This window comes from Triturus cristatus, chromosome 8 (assembly GCF_964204655.1).
Source record: "Triturus cristatus chromosome 8, aTriCri1.1, whole genome shotgun sequence".
In the NCBI taxonomy this organism is placed as follows: Eukaryota; Metazoa; Chordata; class Amphibia; order Caudata; family Salamandridae; genus Triturus; species Triturus cristatus.
Window position 1 is genome coordinate 1,670,256,038 of NC_140591.1, and position 26,324 is coordinate 1,670,282,361.

At 46.6% G+C, this 26,324-nt stretch overlaps 1 protein-coding gene across 1 annotated transcript in view; it reads right to left on the reverse strand.

Annotated features, from left to right (window-relative positions):
- LOC146808549 (extracellular calcium-sensing receptor-like) overlaps nt 1-26,324 on the reverse strand; it is a 176,258-nt gene that overhangs the window by 96,738 nt on the left and 53,196 nt on the right. Inside the window, exons 3-4 of the mRNA XM_085623997.1 lie at nt 22,766-22,888; nt 11,750-11,872 (exon numbers count right to left, since the gene is read on the reverse strand). Of these exons, the coding sequence (XP_085480123.1) occupies nt 11,750-11,872; nt 22,766-22,888 (246 nt within the window). The remainder of the gene's footprint in view (nt 1-11,749; nt 11,873-22,765; nt 22,889-26,324) is intronic.

Sequence of the window (26,324 nt, forward strand, 5' to 3'; positions counted from 1 at the left end):
CAATGTATGTGGGATCATTCTTGAAATGTAATCCGTCATGGCAAGGTGTGTGGTCTGTCATTTTTCTATTACATGTGACCTGTGCCTCTAGTGTTCCGCAACCTGTCTGTACAATAAACCTCCTTCCTCTGCACATATTTGGTTGTCTGTAACTCCTGTAATGCGTCTGCCTGCTCACTTACACTGGCCCATAGCTAGTTTCATGGCATGGCATTATGAGGTTGAGAATAAACGTTTGGAGCTGTCTCTTGGTAGGAGTGTCACATGGCTGGCATACGTGTCCAGGACATATTGCACAGACCTGACTCTGTATGTAGCATATGTGTATTGCCTGTTGACCATGTGCTCAGTACATTGACATTGGTGGTGTACTGTACTCACTCTTCGTTGTCCCTTCTAATTCACTGCAGGGCTCCGCCTCTCCCTCGAGCAAATCCGGACTTGGCTGACATGCGGGAAAATGACTGTATACACCGCTACCGCTTCCCCAACGTTTGATTGAGGACTTGACGACACGGCTGGCAGCACACCTCCAACCGCTATACAGGTATCCTGGTGCGCTGACACCCAAGGTGAAGGTGATGGCAGCCCTACATTTCTTGGCCACGGGTACCTTTCAACATACCATTGCCCATGTGAGTGGGATGTCCCAAACCATGTTAAGCCGTGCTCTGCATGATTTTTTAGAATCCATGTTAGAGCACCTTGATGAGTTCATAAAATTCCCAACTCCTGAGCAGTTGACAGCTGTCAAGCATGAGTTCTATGCCCTGGGAGGGATGCCCCATGTCATTGGGTCCATAGATGGAACACATGTGGCTTTGGTACCACCACAGGCACAGGAGGTAGCCTTCCGTAACCGCAAGCATTACCACTCCATTAATGCCCTTGCGGTGTGTCTTGCCAACATGGTGATTTCACATGTCTGTGCTCGTTTTCCAGGATCAGCACACGATGCGTACATCATGAGGCGTCGCAGGGTGCCTGAAATGATGCTGCAGCTGCGCAACGAACGAGCATGCATTGTTGGTGGGTATACTCTGCCAGTCCTGTATTTAACGTCATCTTCCTGTCTTACTGCTTCTCCTGACCCACTCTTGTCCATGATGTTTCCATGTAGGGGACGCTGGCTATCCCAACATGCCATGGCTGATCACGCCTCTCCGCAACCCCAGCACGGCTGCCGATCACCGCTACAACAACGCCCATGGGCGGACCAGGCAAGTGATAGAGAGGACGTTTGGCCTCCTGAAGAGCCGATTCCGTTGCCTCCACAAGACCGGTGGCGCACTCCCATATGCACCGGTGAAGGTCTGCAAGATATTCCTCGTGTGCTGCATGCTGCACAACATGGCAGTGGAGAAAGCTGTGCCACTCATCCTGGATCCAGATGAGCAGGACCATCCACCCATGGAGGATGAAGGGCTTGGGCACGAGGCAAGTGATGTGGAGGAGGAGGAGGCTGCGGAGGACATGCGGAGTCGGCTCATACGCGACTTCTTTGCTTAGTGGTGAGTTCCAGTGTCTGAGTGTGCACGCATTGGGCTGTGTGTGGCATGTGTTGCAATGTGTGTGTCCATCTGCATGTCTTCTAAGTGAGTCTCAGGTGTGTTTGGATGTGTCACTCGAGTAATGGTGCAATAGAAGAATGTTTTTCCTGAGTCATCATTGTCACCTAGCATGTTGACAACCTAATACGTGTCGAGTACATGCACATGCATGCGGATGTACTTCTTTTGGCTGACTTCTGGTGTGTCTCCCATCCACAGGTACTTGCGCATGCTGTCTGCTGGTGGCATTGTTGTGCTCCTGCTATTCCTCATGATCACAGCAACATGTGCTGAATCAGCGTTACATGCACGGACAAGTTTGAAAATCTCCTTCGGGTAAGGGATGCAGCACGGCTTTTTGGGAGTGGTATTTGTTTTGAATGTGTGTGCACTGCTCCTGTTCATGTTTGGTTACTTTGCATACATGTAGAATCACCATGGGGCACATGACCTTGAGCAGAATTCACCTGAATTGATGGTCAGACTTGGTGACAGTCATCTGTAATGGGATTGTGATGGAGCCATCAATGTGTGTGACACTCGCCTCGGAAACATACGGGTTGCACCGGGTTGACATGTTGTGTGAATTCCCCATTAGGGGCTCAATGGTGTATAGCAGGCTCTCCGTGAGCAGCAGGGGGTGTTTAGCTGTAACCCGTCACTTGTGTGCCAGTGCCATGGATTTCCAGCATCTGTGGTGCTAAGGGGGGTGCCAGTGTTGGTCCCACGTCTTCATCCACATGACCTGTGTATGTGTTGACAGAGTAGCATTAGCATTCCGACACACATGAGTAATAAAGGTGTCCCTCTGCCTCCAAGGTGCCTCATCTCTGTCAATGGTGGTCTGTTGCCACTGTGCATGCGGCATGTCTGGCATTGTTCTCAGAGATGGTGCATATGAGTCTATGTGTAGAGTAGCAAGATGCAAGCTGTTTGTCAGGGATTAGATTCTGTTTTGTGCATGATGTCCATGGCTGTGTAGGTTTTGTGGCCTGTCAGTCTCCACGACAGCCACTGTGCCGCATGTGAATCCATTGTGTGTGTGTGTGCCATGTTGAACCAGACATTCCTTCGTTGACATGCACCTTTTGCATGGTTCCTTCCTGAGATCCTTGTCTTTGTGTGCTACTTGTGGCATTGGCTCCTTGACATGGCGCATGCTACGCAGGCCCTGCTGCAAGGGCACCCAGCGTCCACGCAAACGAGCTGGTGTCCATCATGGATTGCTTGCTGACATGTGCTATGCTGATCAGCAGCATCTGTGCCTCATGCGGCAGCACACTCTGCATTATGCACAAGATCCCCAGTTCCATCCACCTCAAGGCAAGAGGGAGACCATCCCCCAGGTCAACTATGACATCCGTGTCTACTCCTACCCTGCACTCTACGGACATGTGCGTTAGAAATCCCATGATACTTGTCCACATCCAGGGTGCATCTGCACAGCTCTGCTACTACATCCGGCGACCAGGCCACATCAACGTCCAACAGAGATGGGGGGAGTGGATCACTGCCAGCTGCAGGATGACCTTCTCAATCCACGCACACCCTCAGGATGCAGCCCACACCCACAACACAACCTCGTGGCACTGTGATCCAACACCCAATTGGGCCATCTCCATGCATCCAACCTTGGCTGGCCCACCATTCGCCACATCCACCTGACTCAAGCATGCAGGACATGGTTCTGCCACGTGTCTACACATACCTGGGACTCCCACCCCAGGACACTCCACATGATCCCTGACCTCTGCGCATGACTGTTGCTCTTCTAAATAGGACTGTGGGCACAGTTGTGCGGGCACCCCCTCAGCTGGTTGGGCCCATCACGGGTGAGTATGGTGCTCCATGTCTGTCTTGGATGGTACGTTGTGACCCATGTGTGTCCTGTGCCAGACTCAGACCCCAGGGTATGGTGGTTCGCAGTTAATTCAGAAATCAGGCATGGTTTGACTTTACAACACACACATGTAGTGGAATAATGCAAAATGACGGCATCATCTTGCGATTGTGATGAATTTTATTAGTGCTGGGGTACGTGATTGGTGGGGGTGACAAGAGGTGCTTGGCGGGAGTGTAGAATCCAAAGTTCACAGGGAGAGTTGGTGTCCTTGCCATTGACAGTCATCAGAGTCTGTGCCACAGTCTTTGTCAACATTGGTCAGACAGTGACCAGCAAGTCCATGTGGCAGAGAATGTCCTTTGCTGCTGTACTGCTGTTGGGCCATGGAGCCAGGTGCCAGGCCAGGTGACCTGGGAGATGGTGATGTTCCGCTGACTCTCTCTCTCTTTTGCGTGGATGACCCACCTTCCTGCGGGGACCCTCAGATGCCTGGCTTGACGGTGCAAGGGCCGCTCCGTGTAGATGATTCCTCCTCCTCCTCCCTCCCTGGGGCTGGTGCTGCTCTACGCCTGCTGGCACAGGGAGGGTTTGCCAGGCTTTGGGCGATCTGACGGAGGGATTGGCTCATGTCCCTGTGCACCACAGAGTGCTCTGCATGTCTTGCCTCCATCCTGGCATGATGCTCAACCTGCAGGGCCTTCATCTCATTGAGGGTCTCCACTACCTGGGCGATGCCTCTGGAGTCACGCCGGTATGCGTCCAGGATGGTTCTGACGTGTGCCATAGCTGGGTCCTGAGCCAACTGGGCAGGTTCGGGCCTCCGCCGTCCTCCACTCCCACCACCCCTGCCCACTTGCGCCTGGCCTGCCGTTGTGGGCACATCGAGTCTCCGGGACCCCTGAGGGATGGCATTTGCGGTGTCGCCTGCCTCCTCCTGGGTGCTCGAAGTCCCTTGTCCCTCCTGGACAGACTGGCTGCATTGTTGTGTGCGGGCAGGGCTCCTGGGTGTCTCCTGGGATGTGGCAGGAATGGGGGTGGTGGTTGGCACAGTTGTACCTGACGCAGGTGCTGCAGGTGGTTGGACACCAGAGGGGCCAGGTTGGTCTGGGTCATCTACGGAGTGGTGAGAGTCATCGCTGGCGGTGGGGTCCTCTTCACGCAGAGCCTGGTCCTGTGAGTCTTCCCCCCCAGTGTTGGGGGGAGATCGACGACGTTGACCTGTGTGTGAGAGAGACAGTGTTAATTGTGTTACATGCGACATCCATGTTTCATTCTTTTTTGATTTGGCACAGTTCCTCAGGGTGGTTGGATTTGGCTAGCATTCCTCACACAGTGCACTTGTGCATGGGTATGTCCCTTGGCCACAGCTTTCGACACTTTACCTATGTGTGACACAATCTTAGTTGATGCATATTTAGTGAACGCAGTCAGCAGTGTAGTGAGCGGGCGTAGCAAGCCATGCAGAGCCGCCTTACGTGTTGCACTGTACGTGGCCAAATGGTGTATTTTCCATGCTATTTGAGAATGCAGGTAGGTAACTTTACAATTTGTGACAGGGTTCTGACGAACACAGTGGGTAGGTATACTGGGTGTAAGGTTCTGTTTGTGCCTGCAGCACGGATGTACTCGTGCACAGATTGACACATGGCCTAGTGTTTATCAAAGGTAGAAGGGGGGGTTAAGGCACTGCCAAACCTTGTCTACATGCACACAGTCCACCTGCTGACGAGCGGACATGGCCACACCACCCAAGGGTGATTTGGTCTCCCTCTATCTCCCTTTCTCCCTCCCTCTGTCAGCCTCCTCCCTCTGTCCGTCTCCCTTTCTCCCTCCCTCTATTAGCCTCCTCCCTCTGTTCGTCTCCCTTTCTCCCTCCCTCTGTCAGCCTCCTTCCTCTGTCCATCTCCCTTTCTCCCTCCCTCTGTCAGCCTCCTCCCTCTGTCCGTCTCCCTTTCTCCCTCCCTCTGTCAGCCTCCTCCCTCTGTCCATCTCCCTTTCTCCCTCCCTCTGTCAGCCTCCTCCCTCTGTCCGTCTCCCTTTCTCCCTCCCTCTGTCCGCCTCCTCCCTCTGTCCGTCTCCCTTTCTCCCTCCCTCTGTCAGCCTCCTCCCACTGTCTGTCTCCCTCTATCTCCCTTTCTCCCTCCCTCTGTCAGCCTCCTCCCTCTGTCCGTCTCCCTTTCTCCCTCCCTCTGTCAGCCTCCTCCCACTGTTCATCTCCCTCAATCTCCCTTTCTCCCTCCCTCTGTCAGCCTCCTCCCTCTGTCCATCTCCCTTTCTCCCTCCCTCTATCAGCCTCCTCCCTCTGTCCGTCTCCCTTTCTCCCTCCCTCTATCAGCCTCCTCCCTCTGTCCGTCTCCCTTTCTCCCTCCCTCTATCAGCCTCCTCCCTCTGTCCGTCTCCCTTTCTCCCTCCCTCTATCAGCCTCCTCCCTCTGTCCGTCTCCCTCTGTCTCCCCTTCTCCCTCCCTCTGTCAGCCTCCTCCCTCTGTCCGTCTCCCTCTGTCTCCCCTTCTCCCTCCCTCGGTCAGCCTCCTCCCTCCCTCTGTCTGTCTCCCTGTGTCCACCTCTGTCTGTGTCCCTCTCTCTGCCCCTCTCCCTCCCTCTGTGTGTCACCCTCTGTCACCTCAGCCCAGCTTCCTGGGCACACACAGTTTGCAGGTCTTGCAAAGGCCATTGGCTTGTTCATGTGGGTTTGTTTCTTCTCTGCGGGCACCCATTGGGCGGAGTGTCTGAGTCTGCGCTGCTGCTGTGGCGGTGTGTGCTGACACTCTTTCAGTGTGCTGCATCTTCATTGGCTGCTGTTATGTGCAAATTGTGCCTTCATACCCATGTCGTCCTGCAACGCGGCCACCATTAGCAGGCAAAACAGTACTGTGTGGGGACACACTGTTGGTATGGCTGTGCCCTAAGCCATATGGGCTGAGGGCATTGTTGTGTGCTTCAGAGTTGCTGTATGTTAGTTTTGAGGCCCACCCTCCTGGCATCGGGGACATCCTGTCTTGTGTTGGTGTTTTGTGTGGCCTGTGACTTGGCATGGCCTTGCTTGGGGCATGGGGCATGGAGGCGCTAGTGGCATGTGTGTGTTTTTGGAGTGTGGCTGTGTCCGGTGCTGGCTTTGGGGGGGTTGCGTGCATGATTTGTATTTGGGTTGTATATGGCGTTCCCCCCATGTGAGGTGAGTTGTCTGTGTACTCACCAGGCTCTCGGACTCCTTCTAGTCCGTCACATGCCAACGGCTCCAGCGTGGTCATCACCTTCTCCTCCCAGGGATGGTAGTGTACCGGTCTGCGGGACGGCCCTCCTCCAGTGATGTTGGCCTGGTTGTGCTCGTCCGTCATTTTGCGGCGGACCATCCTCCGCAGATCGTACCACCTGGCTTGGCACTCATGCCTGGTCCTTCTGGTGGACCCAACAGCATTCACGGAATTGACTATCCTCTCCCACATGACAGTTTTTTCTGATATGCTGGTCCGTCTGACCAATGTTCCAAAGAGCTGTGGCTCGACTCTGATGATTTCGTCGACAAGGGACTCCAGCTCGTCCTTTGTGAACTTTGGATTCTTGTTGGTGGGCATGGTGTGGGGTGTGGGTGTGGATGGTTGTGGGGGTGGGGGGGTGGATGGGTGTGGGTGTGGATGGTTGTGGGTGTGCAGGTGTGTGTGTGTGAATGTGATGAGGGTGTGTTTGTGATGGTGGTTGTGTGAAGGAGTGCAAGTGTAAGGTGTATTGATGGTTGAAGTATGGTGCAGTGCGTTGTCTCTGGGGTCTGGCAGCAGTGGAACTGTTGCAAAGGATCATGGTTTGTGTGTGTTGGGCCTTTTTATTGGTCCATTTGTGGGTGTGGCTGTGTTTGAACTTTGGGTGGGTGTGTTATAAGGAGTGGTAGTGGTTTGGGCCTTTGTTTATCTGTTTGTCAGTTGCAGGTCAGTGTATAGGATGTCTTTGGCCTTGTTGGATATGTTTTGTGGTGTTGTGTGCCTCGGATTGACTGTCCTTGTGTTTTTTTGGTTAGTTCTGGTTCAGTAGGAGTGTTTTTAGCCTCTGTACAGTGCGTATATGGGCCATGTTGTTGTACAGTGCTGTCCTTTGCTATGGCTTAGTACGACTCGTACATGCCCGATGTTGGGTGAGTGTGCTGGTGTGTGGGCCTGGGGTAGGGTGCGTACGAACACGGACAGGGTGTTGGTCCGCACCGTCCATCGGTGGTGGTGTTTCGCACGGTACATACAAGGGGGGCTGGGTGTAGGGTCCGTACATACACGGGTGGGGGTACGGTCCGTACATACACTGGTGGGGTGGGGGTACGGTCCGTACATACACTGGTGGGGTGGGGGTTCGGTCCGTACGTACACTGGTGGGGTGTTGGTACGCTCCATTCATACACGGGTGGGGGTTCGGTGCGTACATACACGGGTGTGGGTATGGTCCGTACATACACTGGTGGGGTGGGGGTACGGTCCGTACATACACTGGTGGGGTGTTGGTACGCTCCATTCATACACGGGAGGGGGTACGGTCCGTACATACACTGGTGGGGTGGGGGTTCGGTCTGTACATACACGGTGGGGTGGGGGTACGCTCCATTCATACACGGGTGGGGGTACGGTCCGTACATATACTGGTGGGGTGGGGGTACGGTCCGTACATACACTGGTGGGGTGTTGGTATGCTCCATTCATACACGGGTGGGGGTACGGTCCGTACATACACTGGTGGGGTGGGGGTACGGTCCGTACATACATGGGTGGGGTGGGGGTACGGTCCGTACATACACTGGTGGGGTGGGGGTACGGTCCGTACATACACTGGTGGGGTGTTGGTACGCTCCATTCATACACGGGTGGGGGTACGGTCCGTACATACACGGGTGGGGTGGGGGTACGCTCCATTGATACACGGGTGGGGGTACGGTCCGTACATACACTGGTGGGGTGGGGGTACGGTCCGTACATACACGGGTGGGGTGGGGGTACGGTCCGTACATACACGGGTGGGGGTTCGGCGCGTACATCCGCGGCCGGGGGGCATTTTGCGCGTACATGCGGGGTCTGTGGTGGGGTGTTCGGCGCGTATGCGGGCACGTGTCTTCATGCTTGCTGTGGGAGTTCGGTCCGTATGGTGTTTTTTGCATACAGTTGTGAAATCGAAAGGACGGGGGTGATCGTACTAGCGCGGTCGGACTTCATTTTTCCGATTCGTACGGTAAATCGTCCGGGGATGTGTCGGACACAATTTCCGACCCGAGGACGTGTGGGGAAATGTTCCAGATGTGATTCGTATGGAGTTTTTCCCATGCGAATCGTACTTGGCAGTTTGTACGCTACTTGTACGATTCGTACGGTAAAAAGACCGGATACGAGTCGTACGGGGAAAATTTTTCCAGGATCCGAATCGGCACCTAAATTGGTGTAGGTGCTGGACACTAAACTTAATTACTTTACTATTCCCACTCCAGTCTATATTTAATTAAGATAAGTGCTGGACACTGAACTTAATTAATTTACTATTCCCACTCCAATATATATTTAATTAGGGTAGGTGCTGGACACTAACCTTAATTAATTTACTATTCTCACTCCAATCTATATTTAATTAGGGTAGATGCTGGACACTGAACTTAATTAAATTACTATTCCCACTCCAGTCTATATTTAATAGGGTAACTGCTGGACACTAAACTTAATTAATTTAAAATTTCCAATCCAATATATATTTAATCTGAGTAGATGCTGGACACTGAACTTAATTAATTTACTATTCTCACTCCAGTCTATATATAATTGTTGTAGGTGCTGGACATAAACTTAATTAATTTACTATTCTCTCTCCAATCTATATTTAATTAGGGTAGGTGCTGGACACTGAACTTAATTAATTTACTATTCTCACTCCACTCTATATATAATTGGTGTAGGTGCTGGACACTAACCTTAATTAATTTACTATTCTCACTCCAATCTATATTTAATTAGGGTAGGTGCTGGACACTGAACTTAATTAATTTACTATTCCCACTCCAGTCTATATTTAATTAGGGTAACTACTGGACACTAAACTTAATTAATTTAAAATTCCCACTCCAACATATATTTAATTTGAGTAGATGCTGGACACTGAACTTAATTAATTTACTATTCTCACTCCACTCTATATATAATTGGTGTAGGTGCTGGACACTAACCTAAATTAATTTACTATTCTCACTCCAGTCTATATTTAATTGGTGTAGGTGCTGGACACTAAACTTAATTGATTTACTATTCCCACTCCAGTCTATATTTAATTAAGATAAGTGCTGGACACTGAACTTAATTAATTTACTATTCCCACTCCAATATATATTTAATTAGGGTAGGTGCTGGACACTAACCTTAATTAATTTACTATTCTATCTCCAATCTATATTTAATTAGTGTAGGTGCTGGACACTGAACTTAATTACTCTTTAGTTACTCTTCCCACTCCAATATGTATTTAGTTAGGGTAGGTGCAATATAAATATATAATTATAAATATATCAAAAACATTTTTTTATCAATCATTAGTTCAATTTCTTAATAAAACACTACCCACCCTTATCCTCTATAAATCCAACTCCCCAATCCTAAAATTAAAAAAATATTTTTAATTTGAATATATTATTATTACTAAAAAATTACTCAATATTACAAATTTAAAAAAAAATGTAAAACACTCCCCACCCTTATCCCCTATAACCCAACATCCCACTCCTAAAATTAAATATAAAATTCTTAATGTACTTAAATATTTCTAATTACATTTCATAAAATCTTACAAAATATAATATTTTTTTTTAAACACTCCCCACCCGTATCCCCTATAACCCAACATCCACCTCATAAAATTAAATATAAAATTCAAAATTTATTTCAATTTTTCTAAATACATTTTTAAAAATATTACAACAAAAAAATGTTTTTTAAACACGCCCCACCCTTATCCGCTATAACCCAACCTCCCACTCCTAAAAATAAATATAAAATTCAAAATTTAATTCAATATTTCTAATTAAATTTTATAAAATATTCCAAAATAAATAAACATTTTTAAAACACTCCCCATCCTTATCCCCTATAACTCAACATCCAGCTCCTAAAATCAAATATAAAATTCAAAATTGAATTAAATATTTCTAAATAAAATATTACAAAATATTTTTAAACACTCCCCACCCTTATCCCCTATAACCCAACATCCCACTCCTAAAATTAAATATAAGAATCAAAAAGTAATTCAATATTTCTAATAAAATTTTACAAAATATTACAACAAATTTTTTTTTAAAACACTCCCCACCCTTATGCCCTATAACACAACATCCCACTGCTAAAATTAAATATAAAATTCTAAATTTATTTCTAAATGTATAGATAAATTTTATAAAATATTCCAAAATACATAAACATTTTTAAAACACTCCCCACCCTTATCCCCTATAACCCAACATCCCGCTCCTAAATTTAAATATAAAATTCTAAATTTAATTCAAAATTTCTAAATAAAATTTATAAAATATTCCAAAATAAATAAACATTTTTAAAACACTCCCCACCCTTATCCCCTATAACCCAACATCCCGCTCCTAAAATGAAATATAAATTTCAAAATTTAATTCAAAATTTCTAAATAAATTTTATAAAATATTCCAAAATAAATAAACATTTTTAAAACACTCCCCACCCTTATCCCCTATAACCCAACATCCCGCTACTAAAATGAAATATAAATTTCAAAATTTAATTCAAAATTTCTAAATAAATTTTATAAAATATTCCAAAATAAATAAACATTTATAAAACACTCCCCACCCTTATCCCCTAAAACCCGCCCCTAAAATTAAATATAAAATGTAAAATTAAATTCAATATTTCTAATTAAATTTAATAAAATATTACAAAAAAAATTAAAAAAATTAAAACACTGCCCACCCTTATCCCCTATAAACCAACATCCCACTCCTAAAACAATATACATATTTTTAATATTATATACATTTCAACAATTTATACAAACAAACAACTTAAAAATATTAACTAAACATACAATGTCGATATTCTTACTAACGATATCACTTACATCGAAATATAATTAAACAAGAAAAAACGATATTTTTAACATCAGTATTAACAATTTCGATATTTTTTACATTAGATATTTTTTACACGATATTTAGTTCCATCGATATTAAAAAGTCGATATTTAGACTACTCACCATTTGTCAGCCATCCCTAAATAGGCGTCATGAGCCTTGAAGGCAGGGTGCATTCTTTTAAAAGTGTGGACATATAAGTGCCTCTTTCCATTAAGGGCTATTGTAAGTGTTCAGCGGGCATTACGTTTACATGGTCTGGCACGCTGGAAGTTGCCAGCTCCACTTTGGCACAGCGGAATATGGTCATGTTTGGTATCAAACAACTTGCCACATCATGATGCGGCATGCAGCCCAATTCAGTGAGTTCCTGTAAAACAGCCAAACGATCATTCAATTCACATGGTTTTACATCTGCCACTGTGCTGTCACAATCGAGGTCAGGTACCCACATTCTTGTCCCAAACAGGATCTTATATGGGGTACGTCCTCCCAAGGAATTTCTTGACATATTGTTTAGTGCCCTCTGTACCACCGCACCTCAAAACTCTTGCTGGTAAGGATCGCTTTAGGTCCTGGTTTTTTCTTGCCACCACTGAATTTCCCTCGGGATGGTAAGGGGAGGAGTACCGTAAGGCCACGCCCACACCTTCCATGCCTTCCTTGTAAGCCTGTGAGCTAAACACACAGCCACAGTTGGAATGTAACGTGCTAATTGTGTATGTCTCGATGAAGACTCACAAATCCTTTATAACAGTTCGAGCGTCAGCCAAGCGCTGAGGCCAAACTCATAGAAATCTAGAGCATGAATCCACTGCCACCAAGATGTACTTGTAAGCCCCATCTAAATGTAAGGGGCTGCAGTGGTCCAAATAGACACATCTGAGAGGTCTGTCTGAAATAGGTAATGGTGTTTGCGGTGGCCTTACTACAGTGGAACCCTTCATCTGGAGACAGATTTCATACTTTAAGGCATAAGCCTTTGTTTGTTTACACAAACTTGGCCACCAGTATCGCTGCTTCAATAATGAAATTGTAGCAGTGACTCTTGAGTGTGCTGAGCGCCGACTCTTGTGTGCAGCTAGAATTAAACCTAATGTGCGATCCATGTTTGGTTTAACTCTATCCCCCTCTCTTGAAATGTCAGCATATGTTGTGTTTTGCGCATCTAATTTATAGGAATATTTGAGTGAAAAGCCCTGCAGTACGGCCGAACCATTTTTTGAGGCTTTGACAGTTATCAGTTTGTCTCTGTGTTAGAAATGGGGGTCTCTAGTTGGCAATGGTTTGCACCTTGTCCAAATAGGGACCCTTCCTTCTAGTGAGGGTAAGGGAGTTACACTCCTAATTTAAACCCTGCTCACCCCCTTGGCAAGAGCAGTCATGGTTATCTTAGAGGCAGTGTGTAGAGCATTTGCACATAACCAACAGTAATACCGTGTAAGCACTACAAAAGGACATCACATCAGTTTATAAAAAGACCAAAAAACGATGAAAATCCACAATACAGTACTTCTTCAGTTATCAAAATACACTTGAATTAAAGTTCCTTGAAGTCGATAGCTCATCCGGGGCTATCACAGCATCGTGGACAGAAAATCCAAACAGTTCTGGCTGACCGCGATGTCACGGGCCAGCTACGGTGTCGGGAAGACCCGCAAAACACTACCTTTAGGAATGCAGGGCGTCAGTGACCTCTCGTTGCGTTCTGAAAGCACGGCATTCCACAGGTATTGGTTCTGGAGGTCAGTGCAGGAGTCGTCGGGCCGTTGAAGTTATACGCGTTGCAGGTCGAACTCCTCGCGGTCGAAGTCGGGAGCGCCGGCAGGCGTCGAGTGCTGTGGTGCGAAGTGCAGCTGTGTGGCATGCCGTGCACTCAGGACAGGGTGCAGGCAGAAACTCGGTGACGGTCGTCCAGCGGCGTTGGTGAGGCCAGGGCTAATGTGCGATGTGAAGTGGTGCAGGTCACGGTGCAAGCAGCAGCGTCGTTGTTGCTGAAGTGCTGTCATCGGCTGATTAACTGGAGTCAATGTCACCGGCATCGGTAGGCCAAGGTTGCGGTGTGGGATGAGGACGGTGCTCTGTGTATCTTATGAGCACTGCCTTCGAACCTCGGTGCAAGCAGCGGCATCGATGTTGGAGTGAAGCATCATCGTCGAGGATACCAAGGCGAGAAGGCCGTGAAGTGAGGTGATAGAAAGTGCGGTGCCCACATATCGCGGTGCGAGCAGTGGCACGGTGGTGGCCTCAGATGGCATCATCAGTGAGACCAGGGTAGCGGTGCGGCATTGCTGCGGTGCTCTCTGCGGTGCCTTCAGGACACAGAGTAGGCAGCGGCGTCGTAGATGGCGTTGGGTTGCTTTTTCTTCTGTTGCAGCACAAAACACACAGTCCCCAGTGCTGATAGCAGAAGAAGTTGAAGTCTTTGCTGTTCCTGAGACTTCTTTAACAGGGGGTAAGCTCCACCCTAAGCCCTTCGAGAAACTCACAAAAAGAGATTGCAGAAAGTTCAGTCCAGTCCTTTCACTGCCCAATACAGAAGCAGCCACTGCAGACTAACACAGTAAAGTGGTAGTTCCTCCTCACAGCTTCTCCAGCTCTTCTTCTTGGCAGTCTTATTGGTCCAAAGGAGTTCTAAAGTTTAGGGGTTTGGGCCTCAATTTTTAAAGCCCAAAATCTGTTGTCCTCTCAGGCAGAAAGTCTGTGCCCAGCTAGAACCAGTTCTGTCCTCTCTGATGCAGCTTCCTGGCAGGAGGTGGAGACAGCATTGTCTGAAGTAGACCAGGCCCATTCAGGTAAAAATAAATCTCCTCCCCCTTCCTCTAAATGCAGCCCAGTTCTATTCACCCATTTTCTGGCCCATCTAGACTAGGCCTGGGCAAAAATTTCGTTCCGTTCGCAGAAATTGCGATAATTTGACATTTTTGCGTTCCGCGGAGAGCGCGAAAATGTCAAAAATTCCGGTTTCCGCAGCTTGGCGATAATTTGTTTCTTGCTCGCGCTGTAAAATGATACATTCTCGCGCGCGCGCGCGATCGCCTTACCTGAATCCCTGCGTTCGCCGACAAGTTTTCTTGATCCGGTCGCGTTCTCCATGAGATGTTGTATTGTTTTTAGCCATTTGCGCTGTCTCGCGACAGTTCGCGCCCGCAGTGACGTCATGCGTCGCGCGATCACGTCTTTCTTCTCGCGATCATGCACCGCGAGAACAACTCAAAACAAGATGGCCGCGCCCGCAAGCAACCACATGGGTAAGTTGGCGACCCGCAACCATGCAGAAAATCTCGCGAACATGCCGGAAAAAAACTTCCGCATCTTTGCGATATTTCTGCTTGTTTGCGATAATTTTAAACATTCTCGCGATAATTTGCGAAGGTTAATTCCGCAAATTCCGCCCACCCCTAATCTAGACTCTCTGGAAATCAGATTTCAGGCATACTAAATGTTATTCCTCTACCTGGTTCCCAGGGCCAGTTATGTTTATAAGATGTTATAAACAAACTCCCTGTTATGTCCTATGGGAACAGGTTACCTTGCAATAGTGAAAAACGAACTTGGCAGTAATTCACTATCAGGACATGCCACACACAACAGGGCATGTCCTACCTTTCACATACACTGCACACTGCCTGCAGGGATACCTTGCGCCTACCTTAGGGGTGAATCACATGTAAGAAAAGGAAAGGTTAGGGCCTGGCAAGTGGGTGCACTTGCCAAGTCAACTTGGCTGTTACAAACTGTATGCAGACTCTGCATTGGCAGGTCTGATTTACCTTTTCAGGGCTACTCATGTGAGTGGCACAATCAGTGCTGCAGGCCCACTAGTAGCATTTTATTAACAGGCCCTGGCACGCTTTACTGAGAACTGACAAGTACATCAAATATGCCAATCATGGAATCACTAATCCATAACACAATTTACACAGAGAGCATATGCACTTTAGCACTGATCAGCAGTGGTAAAGTGCCCAGAGTCCTAAAACCAACAACAGCAGGTCAGAAAAAAATAGGAGGAAGAAGCAAAATGTTGGGGGATAACACTGCAAAAAGGGCCATTTTCAACACTGTCTATCCTCATGCTAGAAAACGTGATTGCAACAATGGCAGCAGTTTGCACTGTCGCCTTGACGGCTTAATCTGCCAGTGAATTCCCTTCAACATGCGACATCCATGTTTCATTCTTTTTTGATTTGGCACAGTTCCTCAGGGTGGTTGGATTTGGCTAGCATTCCTCACACAGTGCACTTGTGCATGGGTATGTCCCTTGGCCACAGCTTTCGACACTTTACCTATGTGTGACACAATCTTAGTTGATGCATATTTAGTGAACGCAGTCAGCAGTGTAGTGAGCGGGCGTAGCAAGCCATGCAGAGCCGCCTTACGTGTTGCACTGTACGTGGCCAAATGGTGTATTTTCCATGCTATTTGAGAATGCAGGTAGGTAACTTTACAATTTGTGACAGGGTTCTGACGAACACAGTGGGTAGGTATACTGGGTGTAAGGTTCTGTTTGTGCCTGCAGCACGGATGTACTCGTGCACAGATTGACACATGGCCTAGTGTTTATCAAAGGTAGAAGGGGGGGTTAAGGCACTGCCAAACCTTGTCTACATGCACACAGTCCACCTGCTGACGAGCGGACATGGCCACACCACCCAAGGGTGATTTGGTCTCCCTCTATCTCCCTTTCTCCCTCCCTCTGTCAGCCTCCTCCCTCTGTCCGTCTCCCTTTCTCCCTCCCTCTATTAGCCTCCTCCCTCTGTTCGTCTCCCTTTCTCCCTCCCTCTGTCAGCCTCCTTCCTCTGTCCATCTCCCTTTCTCCCTCCCTCTGTCAGCCTCCTCCCTCTGTCCGTCTCCCTTTCTCCCTCCCTCTGTCAGCCTCCTCCCTCTGTCCATCTCCCTTTCTCCCTCCCTCTGTCAGCCTCCTCCCTCTGTCCGTCTCCCTTTCTCCCTCCCTCTGTCAGCCTCCTCCCTCTGTCCGTCTCCCTTTCTCCCTCCCTCTGTCAGCCTCCTCCCACTGTCTGTCTCCCTCTATCTCCCTTTCTCCCTCCCTCTGTCAGCCTCCTCCCTCTGTCCGTCTCCCTTTCTCCCTCCCTCTGTCAGCCTCCTCCCACTGTTCATCTCCCTCAATCTCCCTTTCTCCCTCCCTCTGTCAGCCTCCTCCCTCTGTCCATCTCCCTTTCTCCCTCCCTCTATCAGCCTCCTCCCTCTGTCCGTCTCCCTTTCTCCCTCCCTCTATCAGCCTCCTCCCTCTGTCCGTCTCCCTTTCTCCCTCCCTCTATCAGCCTCCTCCCTCTGTCCGTCTCCCTTTCTCCCTCCCTCTATCAGCCTCCTCCCTCTGTCCGTCTCCCTCTGTCTCCCCTTCTCCCTCCCTCTGTCAGCCTCCTCCCTCTGTCCGTCTCCCTCTGTCTCCCCTTCTCCCTCCCTCTGTCAGCCTCCTCCCTCCCTCTGTCTGTCTCCCTGTGTCCACCTCTGTCTGTGTCCCTCTCTCTGCCCCTCTCCCTCCCTCTGTGTGTCACCCTCTGTCACCTCAGCCCAGCTTCCTGGGCACACACAGTTTGCAGGTCTTGCAAAGGCCATTGGCTTGTTCATGTGGGTTTGTTTCTTCTCTGCGGGCACCCATTGGGCGGAGTGTCTGAGTCTGCGCTGCTGCTGTGGCGGTGTGTGCTGACACTCTTTCAGTGTGCTGCATCTTCATTGGCTGCTGTTATGTGCAAATTGTGCCTTCATACCCATGTCGTCCTGCAACGCGGCCACCATTAGCAGGCAAAACAGTACTGTGTGGGGACACACTGTTGGTATGGCTGTGCCCTAAGCCATATGGGCTGAGGGCATTGTTGTGTGCTTCAGAGTTGCTGTATGTTAGTTTTGAGGCCCACCCTCCCGGCATCGGGGACATCCTGTCTTGTGTTGGTGTTTTGTGTGGCCTGTGACTTGGCATGGCCTTGCTTGGGGCATGGGGCATGGAGGCGCTAGTGGCATGTGTGTGTTTTTGGAGTGTGGCTGTGTCCGGTGCTGGCTTTGGGGGGGTTGCGTGCATGATTTGTATTTGGGTTGTATATGGCGTTCCCCCCATGTGAGGTGAGTTGTCTGTGTACTCACCAGGCTCTCGGACTCCTTCTAGTCCGTCACATGCCAACAGCTCCAGCGTGGTCATCACCTTCTCCTCCCAGGGATGGTAGTGTACCGGTCTGCGGGACGGCCCTCCTCCAGTGATGTTGGCCTGGTTGTGCTCGTCCGTCATTTTGCGACGGACCATCCTCCGCAGATCGTACCACCTGGCTTGGCACTCATGCCTGGTCCTTCTGGTGGACCCAACAGCATTCACGGAATTGACTATCCTCTCCCACATGACAGTTTTTTCTGATATGCTGGTCCGTCTGACCAATGTTCCAAAGAGCTGTGGCTCGACTCTGATGATTTCGTCGACAAGGGACTCCAGCTCGTCCTTTGTGAACTTTGGATTCTTGTTGGTGGGCATGGTGTGGGGTGTGGGTGTGGATGGTTGTGGGGGTGGGGGGGTGGATGGGTGTGGGTGTGGATGGTTGTGGGTGTGCAGGTGTGTGTGTGTGAATGTGATGAGGGTGTGTTTGTGATGGTGGTTGTGTGAAGGAGTGCAAGTGTAAGGTGTATTGATGGTTGAAGTATGGTGCAGTGCGTTGTCTCTGGGGTCTGGCAGCAGTGGATCTGTTGCAAAGGATCATGGTTTGTGTGTGTTGGGCCGTTTTATTGGTCCATTTGTGGGTGTGGCTGTGTTTGAACTTTGGGTGGGTGTGTTATAAGGAGTGGTAGTGGTTTGGGCCTTTGTTTATCTGTTTGTCAGTTGCAGGTCAGTGTATAGGATGTCTTTGGCCTTGTTGGATATGTTTTGTGGTGTTGTGTGCCTCGGATTGACTGTCCTTGTGTTTTTTTGGTTAGTTCTGGTTCAGTAGGAGTGTTTTTAGCCTCTGTACAGTGCGTATATGGGCCATGTTGTTGTACAGTGCTGTCCTTTGCTATGGCTTAGTACGACTCGTACATGCCCGATGTTGGGTGAGTGTGCTGGTGTGTGGGCCTGGGGAAGGGTGCGTACGAACACGGACAGGGTGTTGGTCCGCACCGTCCATCGGTGGTGGTGTTTCGCACGGTACATACAAGGGGGGCTGGGTGTAGGGTCCGTACATACACGGGTGGGGGTACGGTCCGTACATACACTGGTGGGGTGGGGGTACGGTCCGTACATACACTGGTGGGGTGGGGGTTCGGTCCGTACGTACACTGGTGGGGTGTTGGTACGCTCCATTCATACACGGGTGGGGGTTCGGTGCGTACATACACGGGTGTGGGTACGGTCCGTACATACACTGGTGGGGTGGGGGTACGGTCCGTACATACACTGGTGGGGTGTTGGTAGGCTCCATTCATACACGGGTGGGGGTACGGTCCGTACATACACTGGTGGGGTGGGGGTTCGGTCTGTACATACACGGTGGGGTGGGGGTATGCTCCATTCATACACGGGTGGGGGTACGGTCCGTACATACACTGGTGGGGTGGGGGTACGGTCCGTACATACACTGGTGGGGTGTTGGTATGCTCCATTCATACACGGGTGGGGGTACGGTCCGTACATACACTGGTGGGGTGGGGGTACGGTCCGTACATACATGGGTGGGGTGGGGGTACGGTCCGTACATACACTGGTGGGGTGGGGGTACGGTCCGTACATACACTGGTGGGGTGTTGGTACGCTCCATTCATACACGGGTGGGGGTACGGTCCGTACATACACGGGTGGGGTGGGGGTACGCTCCATTGATACACGGGTGGGGGTACAGTCCGTACATACACTGGTGGGGTGGGGGTACGGTCCGTACATACACGGGTGGGGTGGGGGTACGGTCCGTACATACACGGGTGGGGGTTCGGCGCGTACATCCGCGGCCGGGGGGCATTTTGCGCGTACATGCGGGGTCTGTGGTGGGGTGTTCGGCGCGTATGCGGGCACGTGTCTTCATGCTTGCTGTGGGAGTTCGGTCCGTATGGTGTTTTTTGCATACAGTTGTGAAATCGAAAGGACGGGGGTGATCGTACTAGCGCGGTCGGACTTCATTTTTCCGATTCGTACGGTAAATCGTCCGGGGATGTGTCGGACACAATTTCCGACCCGAGGACGTGTGGGGAAATGTTCCAGATGTGATTCGTATGGAGTTTTTCCCATGCGAATCGTACTTGGCAGTTTGTACGCTACTTGTACGATTCGTACGGTAAAAAGACCGGATACGAGTCGTACGGGGAAAATTTTTCCAGGATCCGAATCGGCACCTAAATTGGTGTAGGTGCTGGACACTAAACTTAATTACTTTACTATTCCCACTCCAGTCTATATTTAATTAAGATAAGTGCTGGACACTGAACTTAATTAATTTACTATTCCCACTCCAATATATATTTAATTAGGGTAGGTGCTGGACACTAACCTTAATTAATTTACTATTCTCACTCCAATCTATATTTAATTAGGGTAGATGCTGGACACTGAACTTAATTAAATTACTATTCCCACTCCAGTCTATATTTAATAGGGTAACTGCTGGACACTAAACTTAATTAATTTAAAATTTCCAATCCAATATATATTTAATCTGAGTAGATGCTGGACACTGAACTTAATTAATTTACTATTCTCACTCCAGTCTATATATAATTGTTGTAGGTGCTGGACATAAACTTAATTAATTTACTATTCTCTCTCCAATCTATATTTAATTAGGGTAGGTGCTGGACACTGAACTTAATTAATTTACTATTCTCACTCCACTCTATATATAATTGGTGTAGGTGCTGGACACTAACCTTAATTAATTTACTATTCTCACTCCAATCTATATTTAATTAGGGTAGGTGCTGGACACTGAACTTAATTAATTTACTATTCCCACTCCAGTCTATATTTAATTAGGGTAACTACTGGACACTAAACTTAATTAATTTAAAATTCCCACTCAAACATATATTTAATTTGAGTAGATGCTGGACACTGAACTTAATTAATTTACTATTCTCACTCCACTCTATATATAATTGGTGTAGGTGCTGGACACTAACCTAAATTAATTTACTATTCTCACTCCAGTCTATATTTAATTGGTGTAGGTGCTGGACACTAAACTTAATTGATTTACTATTCCCACTCCAGTCTATATTTAATTAAGATAAGTGCTGGACACTGAACTTAATTAATTTACTATTCCCACTCCAATATATATTTAATTAGGGTAGGTGCTGGACACTAACCTTAATTAATTTACTATTCTATCTCCAATCTATATTTAATTAGTGTAGGTGCTGGACACTGAACTTAATTACTCTTTAGTTACTCTTCCCACTCCAATATGTATTTAGTTAGGGTAGGTGCAATATAAATATATAAATATAAATATATAAAAAACATTTTTTTATCAATCATTAGTTCAATTTCTTAATAAAACACTACCCACCCTTATCCTCTATAAATCCAACTCCCCAATCCTAAAATTAAAAAAATATTTTTAATTTGAATATATTATTATTACTAAAAAATTACTCAATATTACAAATTTAAAAAAAAATGTAAAACACTCCCCACCCTTATCCCCTATAACCCAACATCCCACTCCTAAAATTAAATATAAAATTCTTAATGTACTTAAATATTTCTAATTACATTTCATAAAATATTACAAAATATAATATTTTTTTTTAAACACTCCCCACCCGTATCCCCTATAACCCAACATCCACCTCATAAAATTAAATATAAAATTCAAAATTTATTTCAATTTTTCTAAATACATTTTTTAAAATATTACAACAAAAAAATGTTTTTTAAACACGCCCCACCCTTCTCCGCTATAACCCAACCTCCCACTCCTAAAAATAAATATAAAATTCAAAATTTAATTCAATATTTCTAATTAAATTTTATAAAATATTCCAAAATAAATAAACATTTTTAAAACACTCCCCATCCTTATCCCCTATAACTCAACATCCAGCTCCTAAAATCAAATATAAAATTCAAAATTGAATTAAATATTTCTAAATAAAATATTACAAAATATTTTTAAACACTCCCCACCCTTATCCCCTATAACCCAACATCCCACTCCTAAAATTAAATATAAGAATCAAAAAGTAATTCAATATTTCTAATAAAATTTTACAAAATATTACAACAAATTTTTTTTTAAAACACTCCCCACCCTTATGCCCTATAACACAACATCCCACTGCTAAAATTAAATATAAAATTCTAAATTTATTTCTAAATGTATAGATAAATTTTATAAAATATTCCAAAATACATAAACATTTTTAAAACACTCCCCACCCTTATCCCCTATAACCCAACATCCCGCTCCTAAATTTAAATATAAAATTCTAAATTTAATTCAAAATTTCTAAATAAAATTTATAAAATATTCCAAAATAAATAAACATTTTTAAAACACTCCCCACCCTTATCCCCTATAACCCAACATCCCGCTCCTAAAATGAAATATACATTTCAAAATTTAATTCAAAATTTCTAAATAAATTTTATAAAATATTCCAAAATAAATAAACATTTTTAAAACACTCCCCACCCTTATCCCCTATAACCCAACATCCCGCTACTAAAATGAAATATAAATTTCAAAATTTAATTCAAAATTTCTAAATAAATTTTATAAAATATTCCAAAATAAATAAACATTTATAAAACACTCCCCACCCTTATCCCCTAAAACCCGCCCCTAAAATTAAATATAAAATGTAAAATTAAATTCAATATTTCTAATTAAATTTAATAAAATATTACAAAAAAAATTAAAAAAATTAAAACACTGCCCACCCTTATCCCCTATAAACCAACATCCCACTCCTAAAACAATATACATATTTTTAATATTATATACATTTCAACAATTTATACAAACAAACAACTTAAAAATATTAACTAAACATACAATGTCGATATTCTTACTAACGATATCACTTACATCGAAATATAATTAAACAAGAAAAAACGATATTTTTAACATCAATATTAACAATTTCGATATTTTTTACATTAGATATTTTTTACACGATATTTAGTTCCATCGATATTAAAAAGTCGATATTTAGACTACTCACCATTTGTCAGCCATCCCTAAATAGGCGTCATGAGCCTTGAAGGCAGGGTGCATTCTTTTAAAAGTGTGGACATATAAGTGCCTCTTTCCATTAAGGGCTATTGTAAGTGTTCAGCGGGCATTACGTTTACATGGTCTGGCACGCTGGAAGTTGCCAGCTCCACTTTGGCACAGCGGAATATGGTCATGTTTGGTATCAAACAACTTGCCACATCATGATGCGGCATGCAGCCCAATTCAGTGAGTTCCTGTAAAACAGCCAAACGATCATTCAATTCACATGGTTTTACATCCGCCACTGTGCTGTCACAATCGAGGTCAGGTACCCACATTCTTGTCCCAAACAGGATCTTATATGGGGTACGTCCTCCCAAGGAATTTCTTGACATATTGTTTAGTGCCCTCTGTACCACCGCACCTCAAAACTCTTGCTGGTAAGGATCGCTTTAGGTCCTGGTTTTTTCTTGCCACCACTGAATTTCCCTCGGGATGGTAAGGGGAGGAGTACCGTAAGGCCACGCCCACACCTTCCATGCCTTCCTTGTAAGCCTGTGAGCTAAACACACAGCCACAGTTGGAATGTAACGTGCTAATTGTGTATGTCTCGATGAAGACTCACAAATCCTTTATAACAGTTCGAGCGTCAGCCAAGCGCTGAGGCCAAACTCATAGAAATCTAGAGCATGAATCCACTGCCACCAAGATGTACTTGTAAGCCCCATCTAAATGTAAGGGGCTGCAGTGGTCCAAATAGACACATCTGAGAGGTCTGTCTGAAATAGGTAATGGTGTTTGCGGTGGCCTTACTACAGTGGAACCCTTCATCTGGAGACAGATTTCATACTTTAAGGCATAAGCCTTTGTTTGTTTACACAAACTTGGCCACCAGTATCGCTGCTTCAATAATGAAATTGTAGCAGTGACTCTTGAGTGTGCTGAGCGCCGACTCTTGTGTGCAGCTAGAATTAAACCTAATGTGCGATCCATGTTTGGTTTAACTCTATCCCCCTCTCTTGAAATGTCAGCATATGTTGTGTTTTGCGCATCTAATTTATAGGAATATTTGAGTGAAAAGCCCTGCAGTACGGCCGAACCATTTTTTGAGGCTTTGACAGTTATCAGTTTGTCTCTGTGTTAGAAATGGGGGTCTCTAGTTGGCAATGGTTTGCACCTTGTCCAAATAGGGACCCTTCCTTCTAGTGAGGGTAAGGGAGTTACACTCCTAATTTAAACCCTGCTCACCCCCTTGGCAAGAGCAGTCATGCTTATCTTAGAGGCAGTGTGTAGAGCATTTGCACATAACCAACAGTAATACCGTGTAAGCACTACAAAAGGACATCACATCAGTTTATAAAAAGACCAAAAAACGATGAAAATCCACAATACAGTACTTCTTCAGTTATCAAAATACACTTGAATTAAAGTTCCTTGAGGTCGATAGCTCATCCGGGGCTATCACAGCATCGTGGACAGAAAATCCAAACAGTTCTGGCTGACCGCGATGTCACGGGCCAGCTACGGTGTCGGGAAGACCCGCAAAACACTACCTTTAGGAATGCAGGGCGTCAGTGACCTCTCGTTGCGTTCTGAAAGCACGGCATTCCACAGGTATTGGTTCTGGAGGTCAGTGCAGGAGTCGTCGGGCCGTTGAAGTTATACGCGTTGCAGGTCAAACTCCTCGCGGTCGAAGTCGGGAGCGCCGGCAGGCGTCGAGTGCTGTGGTGCGAAGTGCAGCTGTGTGGCATGCCGTGCACTCAGGACAGGGTGCAGGCAGAAACTCGGTGACGGTCGTCCAGCGGCGTTGGTGAGGCCAGGGCTAATGTGCGATGTGAAGTGGTGCAGGTCACGGTGCAAGCAGCAGCGTCGTTGTTGCTGAAGTGCTGTCATCGGCTGATTAACTGGAGTCAATGTCACCGGCATCGGTAGGCCAAGGCTGCGGTGTGGGATGAGGACGGTGCTCTGTGTATCTTATGAGCACTGCCTTCGAACATCGGTGCAAGCAGCGGCATCGATGTTGGAGTGAAGCATCATCGTCGAGGATACCAAGGCGAGAAGGCCGTGAAGTGAGGTGATAGAAAGTGCGGTGCCCACATATCGCGGTGCGAGCAGTGGCACGGTGGTGGCCTCAGATGGCATCATCAGTGAGACCAGGGTAGCGGTGCGGCATTGCTGCGGTGCTCTCTGCGGTGCCTTCAGGACACAGAGTAGGCAGCGGCGTCGTAGATGGCGTTGGGTTGCTTTTTCTTCTGTTGCAGCACAAAACACACAGTCCCCAGTGCTGATAGCAGAAGAAGTTGAAGTCTTTGCTGTTCCTGAGACTTCTTTAACAGGGGGTAAGCTCCACCCTAAGCCCTTCGAGAAACTCACAAAAAGAGATTGCAGAAAGTTCAGTCCAGTCCTTTCACTGCCCAATACAGAAGCAGCCACTGCAGACTAACACAGTAAAGTGGTAGTTCCTCCTCACAGCTTCTCCAGCTCTTCTTCTTGGCAGTCTTATTGGTCCAAAGGAGTTCTAAAGTTTAGGGGTTTGGGCCTCAATTTTTAAAGCCCAAAATCTGTTGTCCTCTCAGGCAGAAAGTCTGTGCCCAGCTAGAACCAGTTCTGTCCTCTCTGATGCAGCTTCCTGGCAGGAGGTGGAGACAGCATTGTCTGAAGTAGACCAGGCCCATTCAGGTAAAAATAAATCTCCTCCCCCTTCCTCTAAATGCAGCCCAGTTCTATTCACTCATTTTCTGGCCCATCTAGACTCTCTGGAAATCAGATTTCAGGCATACTAAATGTTATTCCTCTACCTGGTTCCCAGGGCCAGTTATGTTTATAAGATGTTATAAACAAACTCCCTGTTATGTCCTATGGGAACAGGTTACCTTGCAATAGTGAAAAACGAACTTGGCAGTAATTCACTATCAGGACATGCCACACACAACAGGGCATGTCCTACCTTTCACATACACTGCACACTGCCTGCAGGGATACCTTGCGCCTACCTTAGGGGTGAATCACATGTAAGAAAAGGAAAGGTTAGGGCCTGGCAAGTGGGTGCACTTGCCAAGTCAACTTGGCTGTTACAAACTGTATGCAGACTCTGCATTGGCAGGTCTGATTTACCTTTTCAGGGCTACTCATGTGAGTGGCACAATCAGTGCTGCAGGCCCACTAGTAGCATTTTATTAACAGGCCCTGGCACGCTTTACTGAGAACTGACAAGTACATCAAATATGCCAATCATGGAATCACTAATCCATAACACAATTTACACAGAGAGCATATGCACTTTAGCACTGATCAGCAGTGGTAAAGTGCCCAGAGTCCTAAAACCAACAACAGCAGGTCAGAAAAAAATAGGAGGAAGAAGCAAAATGTTGGGGGATAACACTGCAAAAAGGGCCATTTTCAACACTGTCTATCCTCATGCTAGAAAAAGTGATTGCAACAATGGCAGCAGTTTGCACTGTCGCCTTGACGGCTTAATCTGCCAGTGAATTCCCTTCAACGTGTACGCCAACATGCTGATGACTCAAAGTGTGAATAATTTGAGCCCGTGGCAGGCATGCTTTCAGCTTTGCCACTTGTTCCCATAACAATTTATGTTTAATTGTGCAACTATTGGATTCTCTAAACGCATTCTGGCTCCAGTAATGAAGATATTCATTATAGGACTGCACACAGTAAAATGAATCACAC